General features: G+C 41.9%; 1 protein-coding gene across 1 annotated transcript in view; it reads left to right on the forward strand.

The window, feature by feature from the left end:
* The window catches only part of LOC139265316 (endothelin-converting enzyme-like 1), a 103919-nt gene that overhangs the window by 8328 nt on the left and 72230 nt on the right, over positions 1-23361 (forward strand). The window contains exon 3 of the mRNA XM_070882284.1: positions 15251-15319. Within this exon, the coding sequence (XP_070738385.1) occupies positions 15251-15319 (69 nt within the window). The remainder of the gene's footprint in view (positions 1-15250; positions 15320-23361) is intronic.

Genomic DNA, 23361 nt, shown 5'->3' on the forward strand with positions numbered 1-23361 from the left:
CTGAATCTTCTTCTGCATTGGCTTCCGCCTCATCAGGGTTGGTCTCAAATTCTGCAAAATATAACATAGACAATTGGTTAGCAGCAGAGGAGGGGGCAGGGTGGCATGAGTAGGCTCACACAGCGCAGGCAACAGAAGGACATAGAAACATAGAAAATAGGTGCAGGAGCAGGCCATTCGGCCCTTCGAGCATGGCTGATCATGCAACTTCAGTACCTCATTCCTGCTTTCTCTCCATACTCCTTGATGCCTTTAGCCATAAGGGCCACAACTACCTCCCTTTTGAATATATCTAACGAACTGGCCTCAACAACTTTCTGTGGTAGAGAATTCCACAGGTTCACAATTCTCTGAGTGAATGATAGCACATTGCATCAACCGAAGCGTAGCTGACAGAGACATCCCCCTGAACCGAAGCATGGCTAGCCCGCGCAGTACTTGACATGTAGCAAAGCCAGACTGTGGAATTTGCAGGACTTATCCTTTCCCTCGAGTGTGGGCTCAGCTTGTGCAGTGGGGGTTGCTTTTCTCCGGGCAGGACCCATCAAAGCAGTAATCCTCTCTTCCAAGGGTGTCAGTGGCTGCAGATTTGCCGGGTCTCCTCCTGTTCGAGTTCTTTCTCGTTTGTTGTGTGCCATCTTCCTCTGCAATTATGAAAATATAACTTTTTAGAGAGGGGCCATATACAGCTGGCCACATTTACAATTGCAATTTCATTGAATAAATGAAAATATTAATTACACTAACTACTTGACCAAGGTCCTGCCACTTATTTTTGCACTGGCCTCCAGACCTCGGGATGGTAACTATTGACCAGTAATCTTCTGCAAGTTGGTACCAGCATTTCTTCAGTTCTTTTGGTGAAACTTTTATGTGACCTCTGCTGGTGTCCAGCTCGTGCCATCTGGCCTCAATCACAGTAACCAGTGCCCCCACTTCATCCTGCAAGAAATTTTTCGTCCTTGCATCGCGTTGCATCTTGTATTGCAGCTCTGATTCTTCCAATGAGAATTAAAGTTCTCACACACAACAGGCTCTTTAAAAATGGTCGAATGCAGACCGGGAGCTGTACTGGCATGCGGACCCATAGCAATCACGACAAAAGCGTCCTTTTTTTCCCGCGCATGCGTGGAAGGGTGGGGGGGGGGGGGGGCGGGGAGGGCATTGTTTTTTCGGTGCAGACATTAGGCTCCACCCCCCGAGACTACAGGACAGGCTGCGCAGCACCAACTTCAAAAAATAGAACGGGGAAACTTGCTACTTTTTTTTGGAGTAGTTGGGGGCCAAGAAAAACAGGTGTAACTCTGGCAATATGCCAAAAAATGTCATTGGGGAAAATTGAGCCCCCTGTCCTAGATCCCATGCAGCTCTGGTTCTCTCTCTGATCCAGATCTCACTCACCTCGTCCCAGACCCCTTGTAGCTCTGCTCTCTCTCTGGCTCAGATCCCATTCTCCTTATCCTAGATCCAATGTACCTCTGGTCTCTCCCTGCCCTGCATACCAGGTAGAAGGTCAGGTTTCTTTCAGGCCAGGTTTGCATCCCAACAATGTATCCCTTCCTCCAGCTGACTTCAATCTATTTTCCCAAAACCCAGCATAATTTTTCATACCTCCATTTAGTTGTATCTTACCAAGTCTGACAAAAAACATCACTCTGCTAGCCATCAGATTAATACTTGTTGCAACTCCTGCTCAAATATCTCATAATATTTTTTCTTTCTTATCATAATCTTGTCCCCAGCAATTTTTGTACTCGTCTCATAAAACGCTTCAGGCTTCAAGTTGCCCATAGGCAGAGGGTAAACCCTTAAATAGTTTACAACTGTACAGCCGATGAAGTAATTTTGAAATTACTAGTCACTGTTGTAATGTAGGAAATGTGGCAACCAATTTGCACACAGCAAGATCCCAGAAACATGAATGAGATAATGACCAGATAACCTGTTTTAGTGATATTGGTTGAGAGCTATTGGTCAGCACACCGGGGAGAACTCCCCTGCTCTTCCTCGAAATAGTGCCTTGGGATCTTTTACATCCACCCAAGAGGGAAAGTGGGATCTCTGATAATATATAAGATATACATTAATGAAATTAGGAACCAATGTTCATGAAATAGTAAATATCCTATTGATGTAACTAAAGATGTCCTATGGTCAAAGTTTACAATACAATCTTGAATCTTCATAACTTGTTGCAAAAAGGACATTTCAGTTTTGTTTATTGCGGATAAGGCTTTTAAAAAAAAAAATGAGTGAGCTGTATTTTGCTTTGGATTTTAATGATGAAGAAAAAGTAGATGTGAGCTGGTGAGCAAAAAGAGTAACTGACTTTTTTGTTCTCAATCTAAAATGGGAGCAGGGACTAAATTCTCTGGAGGACAAAAAATTCCCCAGCCTGTCATTATTTGATAAATAATGTTATTTTTGTGAAGAAATAAGAATTCAAATTTCGTCATTTTTTATCGGGTTAAATTTGGCCACAAAATACGCCTGTCATTAAAAAACGGAGTTGCACGAGGATTCGCGGTGGAAACCGTGATTTCGCCAACTTTAGCCCAAGGCCTATCAACGCCAAAAATACAGGCCTTGGGAGGAGAGAAAACACACACAAAAAAATTGCAAAAAACAAAAAAATCAAAAATCACAAAACATTCACAGATCCTTAACTAAGTAATCGCTGTAAAAGAATTTAAAAATAAAAACTTTGTTACCTTTTTTGTAGGTCTTCCTACTTACCGACGTTTCTGAGGCTGCAATGCATGCTTTTCTCATATGTTGTTTTTTCACCTGAGAACGGGTTTGCCGAATGACCAAATTTAGGTGGTGCGTTTTTATTCGCGTTGCAGCTTGGCGTACTGCTTTCCGGCGATATTTCGAAACTGCCATTCGTAACCTTTGGGGAATTTTGTGAAGTTTGTTTTAACGACAAAAAAGCACTTTTAACATGAAAAAGTCACGTTAAAACATGTGTTAGGCTGGCGAAAATCTAGCCGTCTGTCTTTTAAAGTTTGTTAATGGCTGTAAAGCTTTATTAAAGACCTGTGTTGAAAAACACACATAATTTTGCTCTGAGAGGAATGCAAAGGAAAATGAGTCTTGAACTTCCATTCACGATAAGGGTAAATTATTAAAAGAAGGTCCAGATTAGCACGACTGGTGGTTAAAGTGAAATTTGTTAATAACTGTTCACATAATTGGGGGGAATTTTAATCACCAAAAATGGGTGGGTTTGAGTCTGGTGGGAAGTAAAATGTAAAAAAATTTCAAACCTTACCATGGAGGCGGGACAGGGGATGGACGACCATTGATTTTGGCAGGAACGCAAAACTGTCCCCCTCCCTCCCCGCCGCCCACCTCCCCATCCCCATTCCCTCCCCGCCTCCTCATAAATATCAGGGCCAATTACTTTATGTAACCATTGACCCTGCCCCAATCATTGATTCTGCCCAAACAAAATTTTGTATTAACTTTCTATATTTATGTCAGCCTTGGCTCAGTGGTAGCATGCTCACTTCTGTGTCAGAAGATCATGGTTTTAAGCCTCACTCCAGGACTTGCGGACATAATCATTGCTGTACCGAGGGAGGTGCTGTCTTTTGGATGAGAGGTTTACATGATCCCATGGCACCATTTAACAAAGAGCAGGGGAGTTTTCTTGGTGTGGTGGCCAACAATTATCCTTCAACCAACACCACCAGAAACAACTTGTGATTCCTCTCATTTATGTTTGTGGGACAGTGGTTTGTAAATTGGCTGTTGTGTTCACCAAGACATTTCAAAAATAGTTAATTGACTGTAAAGTGCCTTGGAACTTCCAGAGGACATGAAAGGTGCTATATAAATTCTGTTCTCTACCTCTATCCATTTCTCTAACTAATATATACAGGCCTTACCTTTGGTTCAGTAACAGCAACAACTTATATTTATACAGGATTATTATGCGCTAAAAATTTGACACTAGGCCGCATAAGTAGCATTTAGCGCAGGTAAGAGACAGGTTTTAAGGAGCATCTTGAAGGAGGAAAGAGAGGTAGAAAGGCGGAAAGGTTTAGGCAGGGAGTTCCAGAGCTTGGGGCCGAGGCAACAGAAGGCACTGCTACCAATGGTTGACTGATTGCAATCAGGGATGCTCAGGAGGGCTGAATTAGAGGAGCGCAGATATTTCGGGGGATGGGGGGGCGGGGGGGGGGAGGGGCCGGAGGAGATTACAGAGATAGGGAGGGGAAAGGCAATGGAGGGATTTGAAAATAAGGATGAGAATTTTGAAATCAAGGCATTGCTTAACCGGAAGCCAGGGGTGATGGGTGAGCGGGACTTGCTGCGAGTTAGGACACGGGCAGCCGAATTTTGGATCACCTCATGTTTACATAGGGCTGAATGTGGGAGGCTAGCCAGGAGTGCATTGTAATAGAGGTAACAAAGGCATGGATGAGAGCTTCAGCAGCAGATGAGCTGAGGCAGGGGCGGAGACGGGTGATTTTACGGAGGTGCAAATAGGTGGTTTTAGTTATGCTGCGGATATGTGGTCGAAAGCTAATTTCAGGGTCAAATATGACACCAAGGTTGCGAACAGTCTGGTTCAGCCTCAGACAGGAGTTGGGGAGAGGGATGGAGTCAGTGTCTAGGGAACGGAGTTTGTGGCGGGGACCAAAAATAATGGCTTCGGTCTTCCCAATATTCAATTGGAGAAAATTTCTGCTCAGTCGGACAAGCAGTCTGACAATTTAGAGACCATGGAGGGGTCGAGAGAAATGGTAGTGAGATAGAGCTGGGTGTCATCAGCTTACATGTGGAAACTACTGCTGTGTTTCCAGATGATGTCGCCAAGATAAGAAATAGGAGGGACCAAGGATAGATCCTTGAGGGACACCAGAGGTAATGATGCAGGGCGGGAAGAAAAGCCGTTGCAGGTGATTTTCTGGCTACGATTAGATAGATAAGAATGGAATCAGGGGAGTGCAGTCCCACCCAGCTGGACGACAGTGGAGAGGCATTGGAGAAGGAAAGTGTGGTCAACCATGTCAAAGGTTACAGACAAGTCAAGAAGGACAAAGAGAGATAGTTTTCCTTTGTCACAGTCACAAAAGATGTCATTTCAACATTTTTGTTATTTAATAGAAAAAATCTGCTCAGTAAACTTCATTATGTTGTTTTTTTAAATGAAGGGAGTGTCGCATTTCAAGATTTTTTGACCATTTTTCCACTGAGGATTTTGGTAAAAAGTTCTCTTTTATATTGTGCTTTAAAACAGTATCTCCATACAAGTTTAACAAAAAGGCAGTTAGAGATCATGGGTAGTTAAGATGCTAACGGTCTAGTTTTGATGATGTTTCCTCATAGACTGTGAACAATACAAAATTTTCTCAGAAATCGATAAACATCCAATGTGTTGGGGAGTCACTGCTCCCGGGTGCTCATACAATGAGAGTTGAAAAACGCTGACATAGGCAGTCAAATAGAAATTTTTAGTACAGAATGCTGCAAGGTCGTTATGCAGCAAAATGCTGTGAACAGGTTGGGGTGCAGAAGAGTATGGTTAATTTTATCTTATTTAGTCAAGGAAGTCAACCTGCTACGTTTAGCATGTTTTTTTATTTTGTTGTATTACATGAAAATAATTTGTACAGTCTAAATGAAGTGAATCCGAACACAACTGCCATTCTCTATGCTCATCGTCCTTTGAAATAAAGCAGCTTATCGATTTGTACCTGGCCTCATCTAAGTGTTTGCTCTGTTACTCTTCAGAGAAATTGAAGAATTGCAAAACAGGCAAATATATAGTTACACCCAAGGTTACACTATTGTATCATATAAGACAATGTGAATCAACTCCCATAAAATCAAGACACTCAGACCACTTAATGGAAGCAACTGCTGCCACTGAACCCAAGAAGGTATTTGTGGAAGTCTAATAGGTAACAAGGAGTTTGCGTATATTTCCTTAGCTATCGTGAAACCTCCTGATCATCCAGCGTAAATGTCTCCAAAGGAAGCTCAGCCCATTGTATATTGAATTGAACCACACCGCTGCATTGAATGCTTGGACTTTGTTTAGTGGAATCAGGGATTTGTTAGAACTGGAGGTTTATCAGGATTGTGGGTTTTATCAGGTTGCAGACTTGTCAAACGGTTTAAGGGTTTCAGCTGTTGAGAGTAGGTGAAGAACGGCTCGGAACCTAATACAACGATGTTTAGGAACACCATGATAAGCTGTACTTTTGCACAGAGATTGGTTTCTGTTGGTATCCTCTGATAAACAGCACCCGATCGTGTGTGAGGCAGGGTTTGTAAGGTTTACAGTGGTGCCTGATCTTAATAAGAGCCAGATGAGCTCTGATCTATCCTCCTGCATGCACGTACAAGCGAAGCTATGGAGATTGGGAAAGGGGGGCAAGAAATGAAGTTAGATTTGTTTGACAGTCAAAACATAAAAAATGTGGAATAATAAAAGAAGCTATGAGAAAGCAGAGAAGGAGAGCAATGTAGAGAAACACTTGTGCCCCTACCTAAGCACTACACACAGACACTGGGATAAAGACATTTATTTTAGTAAAGCTTTGAGTGCAGATATATTCCACTGATTAGAAGTGAGGTTAAATAATACTCTCTGCAGCCCCTACCCAACCATACAACCTATAAGCTTATTCCAATAGGCACCAGAGGTAAAATTATTTTCCATGTGTGGAATGTTTGCCCTGGTTATTTTAAATTTATTTCAAACTCACGCAAAATAATAAGATAAGAACATAAGAAATAGGAGCAAGAGTAGGCCATTAGGCCCCTCGATCCTGCTCCACTACTCAGTAAGATCATGGCTGATCTTCTACCTCAACTCCACTTTCCTGCATGATCCCCATATCCCTTGATCCCCTTAATCTATCCAAAAATCTATCAATTTCTGTCTTGAATATACTTAACAATTGAGCCTCCACAGCCCTCTGGGGTAGAGAATTCCAAAGATTCACCATCCTCTGAGTGAAGAAATTTTCTCATCTCAGTTCTAAATGGCAGACCCCTTATTCTGAGATTGTGACCCCTGCTTCCAGACTCTGCAGTCAGGGGAAACATCTTCCCTGTATCTACCCTGTCAAGCCCTGTAAGAATTTTGTATATTTCAATGAGATACAGATGAGAAAGACCATTTGGCCCAACTTAGTTAATCTATTTTGAAAAAATTACATTTTCTCTATTGCATCATCTAACTGCCTGTTAAATAATTCCAAGATTTTTGCCTCCACTACTCCAGTGAGAAGTTCATTTCAAATGCTACTTATCCTTTGGGTGAAGAATAACTTATTTATATAATTCCTAAATTTGTCTTTCGTTCTTGAACTGGTGTTCCCTTGTCTATTCTCCTGGTTGAAGTTGTGTTGTGCACTACTTACTATCTTGTACACCTTTATATGGTTACCTCTGAGTTGTCTCACTTGAAATTGAAAAACCCAAGTTCTTCAATCTTTCTTCACGACTCAGTCATCTGATGCGAGTAGTCAGTTTTATCACTTTCCTCTATGCTGCCTCCAGGGCTTGACTGCCTTTTTTATGTTTCAATGACTAGTGTCGACTAATCCCTCTCCCTAGCATATGTCTGAGGCTGAACCAGACTGTTCACAAACTTGGTGTCATATTTGATCCTGAAATGAGCTTCCGACCACATACCCGCGGCATAACTAAAACTGCCTATTTCCACCTCCGTAACATTGCCCATCTCCGCCCCTGCCTCAACTTATCTGCTGCTGAAACCGTCTAGACTTGACAACTCCAAAGCACACCCGGCTGGCCTCCCACATTCTATTCTACCTAAACTTGAGATCACCCAAAACTCGACAGCCCATGTCCTAACTTGCACCACGTCCCGTTCAGCCATCACCCCTCTGCTCGCTGACCTACATTGGCTCCCGGTTATGTGACGCCTCGATTTCAAAATTCTCATCCTTATTTGCAAATCCCTCTCTATCTCTGTAATCTCCTTCAGCCCCACAACCCCCCCGCCACCCCCCGAGATATCTGCGTTCTCAAATTCTGCCCTCTTGAACATCCCTGGTTATAATCGCTCAACCATCGGTGGCTGTGCCTTCAGCTGCCTAGGCCCCAAGCTCTGGAATTCCCCGCCTAAACCTCTCTGCCTCTCTATCTCTTTTTCCTCCTTTAAGACGCTCCTTAAAACCTACCTCTTTGACCAAACTTTTGGTCATTTGCCGTAATTTCTTCTTGTGTGACTAGGTGTCAAATGTTTGTCTTATAACACTCCTGTGAAGTTCCTTGGGATGTTTTACTATGTTAAAGGCGCTATATAAATACAAATTATTGTTGTATTCTAGATATGATTTGATCAGAGCATTATACAGTTTAAGCATGACTTACTCCAACTTGTATTTTGTGGTTCTATGTAATCTAGCATTTTATTTGCTTAAATAAAAACAGAAATTGCTGGAAATACACTGGAGATCAATCAGCATCTTTCAAGAGAAAAGACAGGTTTGGGTTTGTAATAAGGAGGTTCATCATCATCCTCCGCCTGCTCCACGATGACATGCAAGCCATGATCCTGACCAACGAATCAATCACAGACCCAATCCATGTCCAGACCGGGGTCAAGCAGGGCTGCATCATCGTGCCAACCCTCTTCTCGATCTTCCTCGCTACAATGTTCCCCCTCACACTCAACAAGATTCCCGCTGGAGTGGAACTAAATTACAGAACCAGTGGGAACCTGTTCAACCTTCGTTGTCTCCAGACCAGGTCCAAGACCACCCCAACCTCTGTCGTCGAGCTACAGTAGGCGGACGATGCTTGCGTCTGCGCACATCCATAAGACAAAGGTCCTCCACCAACCTGACCCCGCCACACAGCACTGGCCCCCAGTCATTAAGATCCATGGCCCTGGACAACATGGACCACTTTCCATACCTCGGGTGCCTATTATCAGCAAGGGTAGACATCACGACGAGGTTCAACACCGCCTCCAGTGCACCAGCGCAGCCTTCAGCTGCCTGAGAAAAAGAATGTTCAAAGATCAGGCCCTCAAATCTGCCACTAAGTTCATGGTCTACAGGGCTGTAGTGATACCTGCCCTCCTGTATGGCTCAGACGTGGACCATATACAGTAGACACCTCAAATCACTGGAGAAATCCACCAACGACGTCTCCGCAGGATCCTGCAAATCCCCTGGGAGGACAGACGCACCAACGTTAGCGTCCTTGATCAAGCCAATATCCCCAGCATCGAAGCACTGACCACACTCAACCAGCTCCGTTGGGTGGGCCACATTGTTCGCATGCCTGACACAAGACTCCCAATGCAGGGGCTCTACTCGGAACTCCTACATGGCAAACGAGCCCAAGGTGGGCAGAGGAAAGGTTTCAAGGATACCTTCAAAGCCTCCTTGATAAAATGTAACCTCTCCACTGAAACCTGGGAGTCCCTGGCCAAAGACTGCCCTAAATGGAGGAAGTGCATCCGGGAGGGCGCTGAGCACGTCGAGTCTCGTCGCCGAGAGCACGTAGGAAACAAGCGCAGGCAGCGGAAGGAGGGTGCGGCAAACCAGTCCCACCCACCCCTTCCCTCAACGACTGTCTGTCCCACCTGTGATAGAGACAGTAATTCCTGTATTGGACTGTTCAGTCACCTAAGAACTCACTTTTGGAGTGGAAGCAATTTCGAGGGACTGCCTATGATGATGATGATGCTCGGTCATTTCTCTGTACAGGTGCTAATTGACATGTGTATTTCCTGCATTTTCTACTTTATGCCAGATTTTCAGTATTTGCAGTTTTTCTTTTATTCTATTTGCATTATTGATTACTGACTCTTAAGTCAACTAATGGCCTAGTGCCAGTTTGGTTCAGTTGGTTGCCTCGAAATCAGAAGGTTGTGCCACATTCCACAACCTGAGTGCACTATCTAGTCTGACAATTCAGGGCAATACTAAAGGATTGCTGCATTGGTACTGTCCTTTGGATGAGATGTTAAATCAAGGTCCTTCTGTATTTCCTGGTGGTTAAAGATCACACGATTCAAAGAAGAGAATGAGATCCCCTTGTATGCTGGCCATCCTTCCTCCATCAATCAATATTAACAAAAACGATTGATCGGTCATTCATTTAACTGCTGTTTGTGGAAAATGACTGATCCATTTACATATATAGCAGTAACTGCATTTCAAAGTGACTGTCTGTAAAGCACTTTGGGACATTTCTGAGATGTTGTACTTTTGTTCAAAAAGGGAGAAAGGGATAGACTGAGTAATTACAGGCCAGTTAGCCTAAACTCAGTGGTAGGAAAATTATTAGAGAAAATTCTGAGGGACAAGATAAATCTTCATTTAGAAAGACACAGATTAATCTAGGACAGTCAGCATGGATTTGTTAAGGGAAGTCATGTCTGACTAACTTGATTGAATCTTTTGAGGAGGTAACAAGGAGGGTCGATGAGGGTAGTGCATTTGATGTAGTATATATGGATTTTAGCAAGGTTTTTGATAAGGTCCCACATGGCAGACTGGTCACGAAAGTAAAAGCCCATGGGATCCAAGGCAAAGTGGCAAGTTGGATCCAAAATTGGCTCAGAGGTAGGAAGCTAAGAGTAATGGTTGATGGGTGTTTTTGTGACTGGAAGGCTACTTCCAGTGGGGTTCCACAGGACTCAATACTAGGTCACTTGCTTTTTGTGGTATATATCAGTGATTTAGACTTGAATGCACTCAGGTTGTGGAATGTGGCATAACCTTCTGATTCCGAGGCAACCAACTGAACCAAACTGGCACTAGGCCATTAGTTGACTTCAGAATCAGTAATCAATAATGCAAATAGAATAAAAGAAAAACTGCAAATACTAAAAATCTGGCATAAAATAGAAAATGCAGGAAATACACCACATGTCAATTAGCACCTGTACAGAGAAATGGCCGAGCATCATCATCATCATAGGCAGTCCCTCGTATGATTAAGAAGTTTGCAGATGATACAAAAATTGGCTGTGTGATTGATGATGAAGAAGAAAGCTGTAGACTGCAGGATGATATCATTGAACTGGTCAGGTGGGTAGAACAGTGGCAAATGGAATTAAATCAGGAGAAGCGTGAGATTATGCATTTGGGGAGGGCTATCAAGGCAAGGGAATACACATTAAATGTTAGGACACTGAGAAATGTAGCGGAACAAAGGGACCTTGGAGTGCATGTTCACAGATCCCTGAAGGTAGCAGGCCAGGTAGATAAGGTGGTTAAGAAAGTATACGGAATACTTGCCTTTATTAGCTGAGGCATAGAATACAAGAGCAGGGAGGTTATGCTTGAACTGTATAAAACACTAGTTAGGCCACAGCTAGAGTACTGTGTGCAGTTCTGGTCACCACATTGCAGGAAGGATGTGATTGCACTACAGAGGGTACAGAGGAGATTTACGAGGATGTTGCCTGGACTGAAAAATTTTAGCAATGAGGAAAGATTGGACAGGCTGGGTTTACTTTCTTTGGAACAGATGAGGCTAAGGGGAGACCTTAGTTAGGTGTATAAAATTATGAGGGGCCTAAATAGAGTATATTTCCCTTAGCAGGGGGGTCAACAACCAGGGGGCATAGATTTAAAATAATTGGTAGGGGGTTTAGAGGGGATTTGAGGGGAATCTTTTTCACCCAGAGGGTGGTGGGGGTCTGGAACTCACTGTCTGAAAGGGTTGTGGAGGCAGAAACCCTCACCACATTTAAAAAGTACTTGGATATGCACCTGAAGTGCTGTAACAGGGCTACAGGCCTATAGCTGGAAAGTGGGATTAAGCTGGATAGCTCTTTGTTGGAAGGCGCAGACACAATGGGCTGAAATGGCCTCCTTCCGTCCTGTAAATCTCTATGATTTTATGATGCGATAATGTGTTGTATAAATGTAAGTTTCTTTCTTTATCTCTTTCAACTTCACCCTTGTTCATGACGTACTTATGTAAAAAAGCTGTAAATGCTAGCTCAATTAATACATTTAAATCTGAGATTAATAGATCTTTGCTAGCCATGGGTATTAAGGGATATGGACCCGAGGCAGATAAATGAAGTTAGGATATAGACCAGTCACAATCTCATTGAATGTCAGACTGGGCTCAAGGGGCTGAATGACCAACCGTTGTTACTATGTCTCCCAACTGCTACTTCTAGTTTAGTATCCTCTGTGCATTGGAAAAGTTTCCACTGAGTTTTTGAATTCAGATCAGTGATGCAAATTAAAAACAGTATGGGGCACCAATACTGATCGATGGGGCACTGGACTCCACTGCCCTACCACCATAACTATCCCAGCAATAATTCCCTAATTATTCCCTAATAATCCCTGCTATCTCCCACCCTTTATTAAATTTCTTAGCCTTTCCGAGATTTTGTATTGTAGCTTAATTAGAGGTTCTCTGTGCAAAATGTTGTCAAAAGCTTTTTGGAAGTCTCAATAGACAACATTGTAGAGTTTTTCTCAGTCCACTTGGGACGTCACTTCCTCAAACAAAGTTAAGACAGTTAGTCAGGCATTTCTTCCCGTTCTGAAGCCATATTGGGTGCCTCTTGTGTAGTTATTATTATACAGCTAAGCCTCAAGTTTATTCTTGATAATCAATTCCATTGTTTTACCTGATTTACAAGTAAACAACCACCCCATTACTTTTCAGAGTGTGCTACTTTCTCCCTGCAGAATTCATCTCCTGCATCGGCAATGTGCTGCTCAGCAGGTTGACTGTTATGTCTTGAGGCTGTTTCTTGAATTTATACCAATATTATGTAACTACTATTTGCAGTTGCTTTCAAAAGGCAAGTGCATTTTCCAGGAAAATAGTAACAGCTTCCAAATCACTTGCTAATTAAAAAAGAACTTTATATTTAAATCATTTTCCAAAATTATGTTACAATACTGACTCATTCTTGTTGGCTCTACAGATGAGCGAGACTATGCATGAGAAAGCTAACAGGAGTGGAGGGTTCAGATTATAAGGGCACACTTAGTAGCACCTGGATCAGGCACAAGAGTAAGATCGGGCTGTGGGTAGCACTTGGGAACTGGACCAAGGCATGAGTCCTCATTTGAGTGGGACTGGACCATGGTGGCACTTGGGAATAGGGCTGGAACAGGGTCATGAAAATGAGATAAACAATGAAGTGATATGATGAGTTAACTGATGTGGTAATAAACAGAATGGTGTACGAGACCAGACCAGACCATTTTAACCAGTGAACACAGTTAGTAGTTATTGTTGAAAAATAATCAGTGGCAGATCTAAGTGGAACTTGGCTTCATTCCCCTTATTGATCCAACTCTTGCTAGATGAGTGTGATCTTCTAAGTGTGAGTTTTTTTTGAACATAATTAAATTTACTAATAACTATCCAACTAAATTGATTCCTGGGATGAGAGGGTTATTCTATGAGAAGAGATCGAGTAGAATGGGCCTCTACTTTCTGGAGTTTAGAAGAATGAGAGGTGACCTCATTGAAATATATAGCATTCTTAGAGGGCTTGACTGGGTAGACACTGAGAGGCTGTTTCCCCTGAACCAGGGGTCACAGACTCAGAATAAGGGGTTGGCCATTTGGGACTGAGATAAGGAGAAATTTCTTCACTCAGAGGGTTGCGAACCTTTGCAATTCTCTACCCCAAATGGCTGAGAATGCTGAGATGTTGAGTAGATTCAAGACTGAGATAAATAGATTTTTAGACACCATGGGAATCAAGAGATATGGGGATAGGGCAGGATAGTGGATTTGTAATCCTGGCGCAAATATTAAAATATATAAGCAAACAAGTATATTTACCATCATATATATTATTAGCACACTAGATACTTTACAAATTTTATGAAATAATTTATGAAACTCTTAATGTTACATTTCTTCTACTTGAAACCCTCAATGGTTTTCAGTTATAACTATGAATACTTTCATTTAGTTATTGGTATTGTAGTTATTTTTGTAAAATGAAACGAATTATATAGTTTACATGACTGTCAATCAATAAACAGTTGTGTTACATGCAGGTGTTCTAGAATATTGATAACATATGGTGGATTTAATTTCCACTATATGACTAATACTCCAACATATTAAAATTACATTTAAGAAGAAAAATGTTACATAAATGCACTGCATTAAAATAAGTTTCTCCAATAACAAATATGTAAATCCAATTCTACATATGGTGTTTCTCCACATATCCAGATAGATGGGTCATTAGCCAATTATGGTACAGGTACTTCATTCCTTCTTCAGTGTGCATACATCTCCATGATATCATCTACTTGAACCTCTGCAGCATGGACAGTAAATCTGAATTTCCAAACATTTCAATCTGATTTTGTAAGTGCTTTAGTTTTGCGTACTGCTGCCACTACATAGTGGATTAATGACGTTTGGGACTGAGACCAGTTAAGCAGCTAATTAGCTGCTTGATAAATATGAAACCAGTATAATTACAGGTACATTGTGATTGACCAGTTTTTTTTACCATTAAAACACTCAAATTCATATTTCACGAATCTGACAGAAGGAATACACTCACTGGTTGCCATTTTGATTAATGCCCAGTAAAATTTAGGAAAATAAGAATAAATTGTTCTCTTTGAAAAGCAAAATATACTGCAGTATTTTTTTAGTCTTGATCATTTAATTTTTGTTCTCTGAATATATTTGTATTGTATCACATATTATTAATGTTATCTCTAAACGTAAGTATAGTTAATATATATTGCACTCCCTCAACCAGACCAGTTACCATTTGATAAAGGGGCACAATATGATAAGCATTGAAATTTTAGAGTAAAAAAATTCAGATAAGATATACAACTGATAATAAAGTTCTCGTCTTCACTGGTTTACAGACAAATAAAGTATGTTTTTTGTATAGCAACAATCATACATTTATTCCTGGTCATGTTTTAATTAAACTTGTTACAGTAAAACCGAGAAACCCCACCACTCTTTTTCCAGTCTTCGAGAATCCCACTTTTTACAACCCAGCAACAATTATTTTGATGCACATTTTAAAATTATTTTACTGCTAAAATTTACAAGCTCATAATTAGTAATATAGGATCCAACCCATTGTTAACCTTTTTAATATTCACAAATATTAACTCACCTTATGAGTGATGGAGCATTTGTTTCAAAAAGCTATTGAAAAAATTATTAACTGGCGAATCATGTGTATTTTTGGAGAAAAGCCATCATTAACACTTCAGATTAATAAAATGTAAAAGTGAAATTAATTTATTGCAATGTTTTCTAGATTGACCAAGATGGACTCACACTGCCAGAGCGCACTCTTTATTTTGGGCAAGATGAAGAAAGTGAAAAGGTAAAACTGCCATAAACCTTTTTAGGAATATTAAAATGAGACAAAAATAACAAAATAATTGGAGGAAAATTACAGCTGCCACTTTAACTAGGCTGAGTATAGATAAGCAAATTGAGTCAGATTGTACTCAGATGTCCGGTTATTAAGTAGAGTAACACTGTATTGTGCATTTAAAAAACAAACTTAATTTGGAGAGTCAATAGTACGGTGAGTTGTAACATTTCCTTGCCACTGCTGGGATCTGAGTTTAAATCTAGATAGTATGAGCAAAATCAATCTTCATTTCACATCCTCTACACATCTTAGAGCAATAGCCTGGTTCAATAGATTCCTGGAAAATAATGCAATGAGCAGGCATGTGAAATGTCATCATGATGTTCCATATGGGTAGTGTTGTGTGTGCACTCCTGCTCCCATCTTGTTCCATTGTGTCAGTTAATTTTTCCCGAGCTAAAGATTCTTTGTGTTCAACTTCTTGATGCTAAAGCTTTGGGACAAAGTCACCTACACTACCAGCCCGACTTTTCACTTTTATATGGGCGATAGATGGGCGATCAGGAGTGGAAAGTCTAGCCCTACGTCTCTACAACAGTAGGTTGGATTAATCAGACACGAGAAACATTCTGTCAATTTTAACCAGCCTGCCTCGGTTTTGTGAACCATTTTCAGGTTTCCCAGGAGACACCAGTCAGCGTTATGTGACAAACCACCAAAAAATAACAGATTAGGATGTTCTTATCAGGACAAGAAATTTTAAGAAAGAAAGCTATGGGTCTGATAATGTGATGTTTTGCATCATTAGCACTGATGTCCATTGAATGGCAGCATACCCACATTATAGGGTACTGAGGCTTGCTTGATGTCCAGTGCACAATAATGCAGTCCTGAAGCGACTGTGGCACTGGGGGTTTGTGTCATCTGCTTGACTCATGTAGGGTCCAAATTGGGAAATAGGTCAACAAAAATCCTAATGTGGAATAACTCCCGACCCCTGTGTAGGTCCCTCATGTATCATCATCATCATCATAGGCAGTCCCTCGAATCAAGGATGACTTGCTTCCACAGGTGGCCAACTGGCTCACGTGTGAAAACACTGTGCTCCTCAATAAGTGCACCACCTTGAATATTAATGGGCCTCAGATTCTACGAGCTGTCGAGAGATGTGCCTGGCATCTGTGATCCCTTGGCCCACTTACCCAGCAGCCTGTTGAAGGATTGCCATTGCATAAAGGATGACATTGCCTGTATTTTGGTACTGTGGATAACCACAGAATCACCAGTATCGACAGTTTGACAAGAATATTTTGGTTGGCTTGGAAGTGTGAGCTTATTCATCCGTGCCGTTTAATGTCTTGGCAGGAAATGGTGTAGATACGGAGGGAGTTACAGACATGTATTATGTGGTAGGTTATGCCTAGCTTTCTGGCGGCCCCCGAATTACCAGAGCAGCTCCTGCGGTCAGTGCACCAAAACCCCAGCTTTGTCCCTGGACGGTAGATAGGTGTTGACCCTGATTGCACCACTGGCTACCTCCATCTATCCATCTGCCACGAGATAATGTAGCCACAGCCGATGAAAAGCTTGATCTATCCCAACTGGTCAGTGTGGTCTCCCATATCTTCTACCTGAGCAGATAAGACAGCTGCTTCCTCTGTACAACGTGGAGAGGAAAGTGAAGTTGAGGTAGAAGATCAGCTATGATCTTATTGAATAGCGGAGAAGGCTCTAGGGGCCGAATGGCCTACTCCTGCTCCTAATTCTTATGTAACTAACCTACTAACACTCACTCTCATGGCTCACAATTCGCCACTAAGACATGGTGCAGACCTACTTCTGAACACCTCGTGCTCTCCTGGGCGGCCGAGCACCTTCTCAGGCCATTTAAATTCAGTTTTTGAGATGAGGAGTGAACTTTCAGTCTACCTTTCTCTGGTCTCTCAGGTGTAGTCAGCCAGCTGTACCTTCTTTGACTGCCCCCAACCCCCTCCCCTTGTTCCCCCCCCCCCCCCCAACCTTTGGTTTGTACTACTCCATTAATATAAGAAATAGGAGCAGGAGTAGGCCATTTACCCCTCGAACCTGCTCCGCCATTTAATAAGATCATGACTGATCTGGTCATGTACCCCGCTCCACTTCCCTGCCCATTCCCCATAGCCCTTTATTCCCTTATCATTCAAAAATCTGTCTATCTCCGCCTTAAATATATTCAATGACCCAGCCTCCACAGCTCTCTGGGGCACAAAATTCCATAGACCCACAACCCTCTGAGTGAAGAAATTCCTCCTCATCTCCGTTTTAAATGGGCAGCCACTTATTCTGAGACTATGCCCCCTAGTTTTAGTTTCCCCTATGAGTGGAAATATCCTCTCTGTATCCACCTTGATGAACCCCCTCAGTATCTTATAAGTTTCGATAAGATCACCTCTCATTCTTCTGAATTCCAATGAGTTGAGGCCTTTCTGGACTGTGAAACCCCTAGAATCATGTGATGTGCTGCTTCCTGTTTCCTTGCTGCCTCTGTGATGCATGGAGCTGACCCTGCAAGCTTCTCTGTCTGGAATAGCCTCAGCCCCTTGAACTTCTTCAGATGTGGGGAGCCTCAGACTTCATGCAACGTTATCAGGGACTTCTGCAGCTTCCTGCACTATTTATCCCCATTACATCTGACAGCTATTGACTACAGGGTAATAAGGAAAACAATGTTCTCACTTGTGGCATCTCCTCACCCAAGCAAGTTTATGGTTTTAGTTCAACTGTTTAAATATTAACTAAACATTGTACAGCCATAATCACATAAATGAACTCACAAGCTTAAAGGGTGAGTTCTCTAGTGCAACCTCAACCATCTACAATGCAAAAAATTAAGGGGGAGAAATTCGGGTCGTTTGCCCCCAGGGGCGCTAATGGGGCGCAAACGACTTTTCACCCGGGCACCGCTAACGACTCCTGTTAAGTTCCGCAGGAGTTTACCAGCGGTGGTAACCGGTCACACCCTGCTCCACCTAAACGCAAGAAGAGGTGCCATTCCTCAAGTTTACGTTGAGCTTCATTGGAAGAAGCCAAGGATGGAGAGATCAGAGTGCGGGTGGAGCGGAGAATTAAAGTGACAGGCGACTGGATGCTCGGTGCCACGCTTTGGACTGAACGGCACCCAATCTGCGCTCGTTCTCCCTAGTGTAGAGAAGACTGCATCGTGAGCAGCGAATACGGTATACTAAATTGAAAGAAGTACAAGTAAATCGCTGTTTCACCTCTCCTCCGCCTCTTGCACTGTTACAAAGAAGCGCAACGTAAGCGCAAGGAACAGCACCTCATCTTTTGTTTCGGCATTTTACAGCCTTCTGGACTCAACATCGAGTTCAGACCATAACCCCTGCTCCTATTTTTTTTCTGGGTTTTTTTCTGTTTTTTGCTCTTTCCCATGGCAGCTGTTGATGATTCTGCCATCGCCATTTACACCCTATCTAGATTCATCTTTTGTTTCTTACCTTGCCCCATTACCATCTCCTTTTGCCTTGCACCATCATCTCTTTTGTCCCTTAGTCACATCTGCCTTCCACCCTATCGCAGACCTTCCCTTTTGTTCTTTCCTCCCCTCCCCCTTTCCCTGCCCTTGCACTTGCTTAAAAACCTGTTACGTCTCTCACCTTTTCCAGTTCTGATGAAGGGTCATCGACCTGAAATGTTAACTCTGTTTCTCTCTCCACAGATGCTGCCTGCCCTGCTGAGCATTTCTAGCATTTTCTTTTTTAGTTCAGATTTCCAGCATCCACAGTATTTTGCTTTTGTAAATAAACAGGTCATTTTGCCATTCTATCGTGTAACATCTAAAATGTAAGGCTCCTAATTTTCTCACAGGAGCTGCGACCATAGTCAGCCGATGAAGATAACGATGAATTTCTATATTTCAGAAAAATGTATCAAATTGACAATACATACAACCTGCAAAGAAAAAAAATCATTTTAGATCTATTATTTTGACTACTGGCATAGCCTCATACAAAGCTACTAAATATTTTTTCACAACTTTTACATTATTCGTATCAGAAAGCAAATGCATGGTAATCGATTTTTTGAACTTTACTAACACAAGCATAAGAATTGAAGATATAGGAATGCTCTTGTTCAATGCATCCACATGCACACAAATACCAGTAAGTTATTCCAATTCAGTGACAGAAATAATAGAAAGCACTCCCTGTATGCATAATACGACTGCGCACCTGTTATCCATTTTCCTATCTTTTGCACATTTAATAATAACTATGAACTAATTGGTCTTGGAACATTTTACTTCAGAAGTTACATCTCCAGAGCCGTGAAAATTTCATTTCGAAAAATATTGCTGTAAAATCTGAAAGCTGTCAAAGATGTATGGACATTACTTGTATGGCTGTAATAGAGTGAAGAACAAATATATAGAGATATTCGAATACAGCATTTCTCAGAAAGGTCATTTCTCTTGGATTGTTGTACTCCAGAGACTTGGGCACATAATCTAGGCTGACCTCTCAGTGCACTACTGAGTCTCTCACAGGCAGGTCAGGGCCATGAAAGGAGCGGCGAGCAGCGGGCTGGAGCACGTGGCAGCCCCGACCTGCGAGAGATCATCAGCGGCAGGTCAGGGCCATAAAAGGCGAGTGGCGGCCTGGAGCAGCATGGTGGCATACCACTGCAAGATACAGCACGGGCTGGTGCAGGAGGGCGACGGCAGCGAAGAGGGCAACTGGATTGGATGTCATCAAGGTCCAGGTTGGTGATTGGAATGTGGGCAGGTACAGTAGGAGCGGCAAGGTTGGGACGCAGGAGCGGCGAATGATTGTGGAGCGACGCGCTCGGGGCCCAGGAGAGGCGAGAGTTCGGGGCCCAGAAGAGGCGAGAGCCCAGGGGCAGCATGGGCCAGCCCACACTGCGATTGTGTGCGCACTAGGTCCGTGCAGCAGAGCTGGTTTCCAGTCGTCTTGGTTAATCCTTACCACTGGATCAAGACCTCGCTCTGTCAAGCCCGTGTGGTGGCTGGTGTGCAACGGCCACTGCATGTTAAAAAAATCCACACACAGGCATCTTCCACCCTTCAGGATGTAGTTCGGGACCTGGAATATTAGGTCCATTGAAACAGCTGTAAACTCATCCCTTTTTGGTGTGGAAGCAAGTCATCCTCAACACAGGGATCGCCTATGATGATGATGATGCACTACTGAGGAAGTGCTGCACTGTCTCGGGTGCCGTCTTTCGGATGAGACCAAAGGTGACATAAAAGATAACCTGACGGTATTTGAAGAAGAGCTGGGGAGTTTTCCCTGGAGTCCTGGCCAATATTTATTCCTCAACCACATTGATAAAACAGATTATATGCTCATTATCATATTGCTATTTGTGGGACTTTGCTGTGTACAAATTGCCTACATTACAACAGTGATTATACTTTAAAAGTATTTCATTGGTTGTAAAACGCTTTGGGACATCCTGAGATCATGAAGGGCATTATATAAATGCAAGTCTTTTACTTTTTTTTTGCAAAAAAAGTGATGAATTTTAGTAGCTATGTGGAGAAGAGGTTTTAATATTACTCCTTGGGTTTAGTGGACATATTCAGCTGCAGATAGTCAAAGTACTACTCTGATTTACTCTGAATTAATCAGTCAGCTGAGATAAAAACATAACTTAAGAAATAGGAACAGGAGTAGGCCATACGGCCCCTCAAGCCTGCTCCGCCATTCAGTAAGATCATGGCTGATCTGATCATGGACTTAGCTCCACTGTTTATTTCTGTCTTAAATTTATTCAATGTCCCAGCTTCCACAGTTCTCTGAGGCAGTGAATTCCACAGATTTACAACTCTCTGAGAGAAGAAATTTCTCCTCATTTTCTGTTTTAAATGGACGGCCCCTTATTCTAAGATCATGCCCTCTAGTTCTAGTCTCCCCTATCAGTGGAAACATCCTCTCTGCATCCACCTTGTCAAGCCCCCTCATAATCTTTTATGTTTCGATAAGATCACCTCTCATTCTTCTGAATTCCAATGAGTCGAGGCCCAAACTACTCAACATTTCCTCATATGTCAACCCCCTCATCCCCAGAATCAACCTAGTGGATCTTCTCTGAACTGCCTCCAAAGCAAGTATATTCTTTCATAAATATGGAAACCAAAACTGCACGCAGTATTCCAGGTGTGACCTCACCAATACCTTATTTAGCTATAGCAAGACTACCCTACTTTTATACTCCATCCCCTTTGCAATAAAGACCAAGATACCATTGGCCTTCCTGATCACTTGCTGTACCTGCATACTGTGCTTTTGTGTTTCATGCATAAGTACCCCTAGATCCCGCTGTATTGCAGCACTTTGCAATCTTTCTCCATTTAAATAATAACTTGCTCTTTGATTTTTTTTTCTGCCGAAGTGTATGACCTCACACTTTCCAACATTATACGCCATCTGCCAAATTTTTGCTCACTCACTTAGCCTCTCTATGTCCTTTTGCAGATTTTTTTGTATCCTCCTCACACATTGCTTTTCCTCCCATCTTTGTATCGTCAGCAAACTTGGCAACATTACACTCAGTCCCTTCTTCCAAGTCGTTAATATAGATTGTAAATAGTTGGGATCCCAGCACTGATCCCTGCGGCACCCCACTAGTTACTGGTTGCCAGCCAGAGAATGAACCATTTATCCCGACTCTCTGTTCTCTGTTAGTTAGCCAATCCTCTATCCATGCTAATATATTACCCCCAACCCTGTGAACTTTTATTTTGTGCAGTAACCTTTTATGTGCACCTTGTCAAATGCCTTCTGGAAGTCCACTGGTTCCCCTTTATCCACTCTGTTCGTTACATCCTCAAAGAACTCCAGCAACTTTGTCAAACATGACTTCCCCTTCATAAATCCATGCTGATTTATGATCTACCACTTTGCACTTCAGTAGATATGTTGGGCATCTGTCCATCTTACCCATGACATTTTGCTTCAGTTTTCCTCTCATTCCCTTCAGCTCATTAAACCAGTTTGTTGGCAGCTTGAAAATTATGAAACTAGCAAAATGACAGGAAGATAATTTTTCTGCCATTAAGGGAAAAATTCGGTACATCACAATCTAGCATATGTAGATTAATTTAAGAATTAACATTAAAATTAACCTATTAATGTAAAATCTACATGGCAGTCTCACTGAAAGAGTTCATCACAATTAGCTACAGAACTAGGATAGGAAGTAACAGAATTGGTGGATAGAATTAATAAATCTTGTTTCAGAAGGCTATTGACAAAGTGCCTCAAAAGAGACTTGTGGCTAAAATGAAAGTTCTTATGATCAAGGAGGATGTTGTAAATTGGATAATAAATTGACTTCATAATTGGGAACCAAAGGTAGATCAATGGTAGTAATTCTAATTGGACAGCTGTGATCAGCAGAGTCCCAGAGTTCAGTCCTGAGACTTGAGCTGTTCAGAATATAAATGACATTTAATATTAAAAAATGTGAGTTGACAGATAGCGATGCAAAATGTATGACACCAGCTGCAAGGAAAAATAACATGACCTGTTATCCAAGCAGTTGCATAGAATATAAATCTAAGGAAGTGATTCTGACATTTTATAAAGCATTAGAAAAACCACAGATGAATATTGTGTCGAGGTATGATTACCATACATAAAGATGATATTGAGGCAGTGAGAAGGATTCAGAGAAGTGCAGCAAAATGATTCCACATTTTATATATTTGTTCATGAAGAGCACAAGCAATTTAAATCTATTTCATTAAAAAAAATGATTAAGGTGAATTTGACTCAATTTTCTGAAAATAATCAAGGAAATAGATAAGTTGATGTAGAGGGGTACTTTATGCAAAAGTAGAATAGAAGAGTTAGAGAACATGATCATTAACCCTGGAAGCTATTAGTTTAAACTTAGTCATTGATTTATGGAACAGTCTGCCACCACGTGTGGTTAATTTTCCATTGACACATTCTGGAAGTAATCGTATTCATTCTTGATTCAGTAAAGTAAGGGTGATTTGGCCTAGAAGTAGGTAAATTACATTT

The sequence above is a fragment of the Pristiophorus japonicus genome, chromosome 6 (assembly GCF_044704955.1).
Source record: "Pristiophorus japonicus isolate sPriJap1 chromosome 6, sPriJap1.hap1, whole genome shotgun sequence".
Lineage (NCBI taxonomy): Eukaryota > Metazoa > Chordata > Chondrichthyes > Pristiophoridae > Pristiophorus > Pristiophorus japonicus.